Source organism: Nicotiana sylvestris, chromosome 4, assembly GCF_000393655.2.
Source record: "Nicotiana sylvestris chromosome 4, ASM39365v2, whole genome shotgun sequence".
NCBI lineage: Eukaryota > Viridiplantae > Streptophyta > Magnoliopsida > Solanales > Solanaceae > Nicotiana > Nicotiana sylvestris.
The window spans coordinates 131,827,911-131,831,579 of NC_091060.1; the positions used below are offsets into that span (position 1 = coordinate 131,827,911).

General features: G+C 43.6%; 1 protein-coding gene across 1 annotated transcript; it reads left to right on the forward strand.

The window, feature by feature from the left end:
- Window positions 1-2,103: 2,103 nt before the first annotated feature.
- On the forward strand, window positions 2,104-3,003 carry LOC138890183 (uncharacterized). Its single transcript, XM_070173549.1, has 2 exons — window positions 2,104-2,228; window positions 2,400-3,003. The coding sequence occupies exons 1-2, from the start codon at window positions 2,104-2,106 to the stop codon at window positions 3,001-3,003; spliced, it is 729 nt and encodes a 242-aa protein (XP_070029650.1).
- The last annotated feature ends 666 nt before the right edge of the window (window positions 3,004-3,669 follow it).

Genomic DNA, 3,669 nt, shown 5'->3' on the forward strand with positions numbered 1-3,669 from the left:
ATTCGATTGTCATTGAGCTTATTCATTTTCTGGAGTGATCTATGAGTTACCCTTCTGTGTTGCAAGGAGTTGTGATTGTTGGTTATATACACATATGGTGTTTTTTCTATTTGGGCCTTATAGAGGAATTTGAGTAAGACGGGTACTTGGGTGTTGCATGATTGATTGCGCATTGGATATGTTCTTTCGGGCTGGCATGGCATTGCGTCATTTACTTCTCCGTGGTTTTGGTGATTTACTTTTGGTACTAGACATCAAATTGCGCGTGGTTGATGATTTTGAGCATGGTGACTTGAGGTTTCTCATGTGGACCAGTGTTTGGATAGGGTAGCGCATTGCAGCGAAGTTATGTAGAGGTATGATCCTTTGGGTTAGATTCATGTGTTCTGGTTCTACAAAGGGTGATGGGCTCTCAGCATTGTGTTGTGGTGGTATTGGTGAGCTTACAGTACAACTCTCTCATTTGAGTCATTTTTCCATGATTTGAGTATATTTTGACTGTTGCCTATTGGTGCACGAGTCGCACAGGTTGTGTCTTTAGATTGTATCGATGTGTCATGTCACTAGAGTAGTCGTGTTGGATGAGATAAGGTCTTTGACATCTAGAATGAATATTATCGAATTTGATTTCAGCATGTTGGAAGGATAATATTGGGATTCGGCTTAAAAATTTATTATGGTCCTTGCCGAAGGAGAGGGAGCTCCATGACTGGTTGATCTGAGGAAATGGTTATGACATTCTACATGTTTCATTCATCATTGGCAGTATACGAAAGTGTTGGAATGAGGCTTTGGTTTGATAAAAGGTTTATTACCGGAATTGGGTTGGTTGAGCAGCTGCTGTGATTAGAAGTTATTGCTATGAGTGATTGAGTTGTGTTGTATATCATGTGATTCTCATCTTGATTGCGGTTATGGCTTGATACAACGTGTTCAGACTTATTCAGTTTGTAGATGTGAGATTCTGATCTTATAGAAAATTTCGAAATTGGAAAATTGGTTCTAAGGTTATGGACTATGGTGAATTGTGAAATTTCAGTTATGTTGTGTTACAGGACCTATATGGGATAGGGTGACGTGGTATCACCCCCTAGTATGTTCATAGTAAGGTTACCCAGCGATTTGATGTTTTTTGGAATAACTCTGGGCACGTTCGAGGACGAACGTATGTTTAAGTGGGGGAGGATGTAACGACCCGATCGGTCGTTTTGAGCATTTGCACTTTGCTCGCCAGTTCTCGGGCATGACTAGCCTCGTATGATGTACTATGACCTATGTAAATCGTCGGTTTTGGTTTTCAGGATAATCGGAATAGATTTGGAAGAACAATTCTCAGCTTGAAGCTTTAAATTTGAAAGGTTTGACCAAGTTTTGACTTTTATTATTCGATCTCATATTTGAATTTCTATGATTTGGTTAGCTCCGTTAGGTGATTTTGGACTTGGGAGCGCGTCCGGAATGTATTTTGGAGGTCCGTGGTAGATTTAGGCTCGAATTGCGAAATTGGAAATTTGGCATTTTTCGGTCGGCAGTGGAAATTTTGATATCGGGGTCGGAATGGAATTTCGAAAATTGGAGTAGATCCGTTGTGTCATTTGTGGTGTATGTGCAAAAACTTTAGGTCATTCGGACGAGGTTTGATAAACTTTTTGATCGAATTCGGAATCTGGAAGTTTTGGAATTCTTAGGCTTGAATCCGAGGGTGATTCGATGTTTTGATGTTGTTTTGAGTGTTCCGAAGGTTGGAACAAGTTTGAATGATGTTATGGGGTGTGTTGGCATGTTTGGTCGGGGTCCCATGAGGCTCGGATAATTTTCGGAAGAGGTTTTGGAAGATTTTTGTCGTTTTGAGCATAAGCATGTAATGATCCAAAGGTTAATTTTTAGTTCTAGAGATCGAAATTTGATTTCGAGACTTCTGGAATTTTGATAATGAATTATAGGAGTGATTAGACTAGGTGGGTAGGGTCGAGGGCGAAGGATGCAGACGGGTATAAACTTTGGTACTCAGGAGTCCAGAGAGGTAAGAACGGAGTGGGTATCTTGGTGGATAGGGAACTTAGAGAGTCTATGATTGAGGTTAGACGAGTGAATGATAGATTGATGGTTATTAAGTTGGTGGTTGGAGAGTACGCCCTGAACGTCGTTAGCGCCTATGCGCCGCATGCGGGCCTAGATGAGGAGGTTAAACGACGCTTCTGGGAGGGGTTAGATGAGATGTTCGCCAGGTTCAGCCTGCTGAGAAGCTATTCATAGGGGGATTTCAATGGTCATATTGGGGCGACCGTAGGTGGCTATGGTGAGGTGCATAGAGGCTTTGGTTTTGGGGATAGGAACAGAGGAGGTACCTCGCTGTTGGACTTCAATAAGGCTTTTGGGTTGGTGATTGCAAACTCTAGATTTTCGAAGAGGAAAGAGCATTTGGTTACTTTTCAAAATGCGGTAGCGAAGACTCAGATTGATTATCTCCTCCTCAAAAGGTGTGACAATGGGTTGTGCAAGGACTGCAAGGTGATTCCGAGTAAGACACTCGCGACACAGCATAGACTCTTGGTGCTAGACATTGGTATTAGGATAAAGAGGAGGAAAAGGTCTGATCGGGGAAAACCAAGTAACAGGTGGGGAGTCGTGACTAAGGATAAAGCCCAAGAGTTGGAGTGCCGGTTGTCGGCTATGGGAGCTTGGAGTAGCAGTGGGGATGCGAACATTATGTGGTCAATGACAGCAGACTGTATAAGGGAGTCTGCGAGAGAGGTGTTAGGGGTCTCGACCGGTGTTTCTGGTGGGCACAAAGGAGACTGGTGGTGGAATGAAGTGGTCCAAGGTAAAGTGGAAGCGAATAAAGCGGCATACTTGAATTTAGTGGGGAGCATAGGTGAGGAGGAGAGGCGAGTGTGCTTTGAGAGATATAAGGTAACTAGGAAGGAAGCTAAATTGTCGGTCACGGAGGCTAAGACTGCAGCTTATGGTCGTATGTACGAGGAACTGGGGGAAAAAGGGTAGGGAGAAGAAGTTATTCCTACTGGTCAAGTTGAGAGAGAGGAAGGCTCGAGATTTGGACCAAGTGAGATGCATTAAGGAAGAAGATGGTAGAGTACTGGTGGAAGATGCCCAGATTAAGAGGAGATGGCAGACATACTTTCATAAACTTCTGAATGAAAAAGGGGATAGTGATATTGTGTTAGGAGAATTAGAGCACTCTAAGAATCACCGTGACTTCGGGCACTGCAGGCGTATCAAGGTCGAGGAGGTCGTGGGGGCTATGCGTAAGATGAGTAGGGGTAGAGCGACCGAGCCAGACGAGATTCTGGTGGAATTTTGGAAGTGTGTAGGGAGAGCAGGTGTGGAGTGGTTGACTGGGTTGTTTAATGTTATTTTAAGGCGAAGAGGATGTCGGATGAGTGGAGGTGGAGTACGGTGGTTCCATTGTATAAGAACAAAGGTGATATCCAGAATTGTAACAACTATAGGGGTATCAAATTACTAAGTCTATAGGAGAGGGTGGTTGAAGCGAGGCTGAGGATGACAGTGTCTGTATCCGACAATCAGTTCGGGTTCATGCTGGGTCGTTCCACCACAGAAGCTATACACCTTGTTAGGAGGTTGGTGGAACTGTACAGAGAAAGAAAGAAGGATCTACACATGTTGTTTATTGACCTAGAGAAAGCA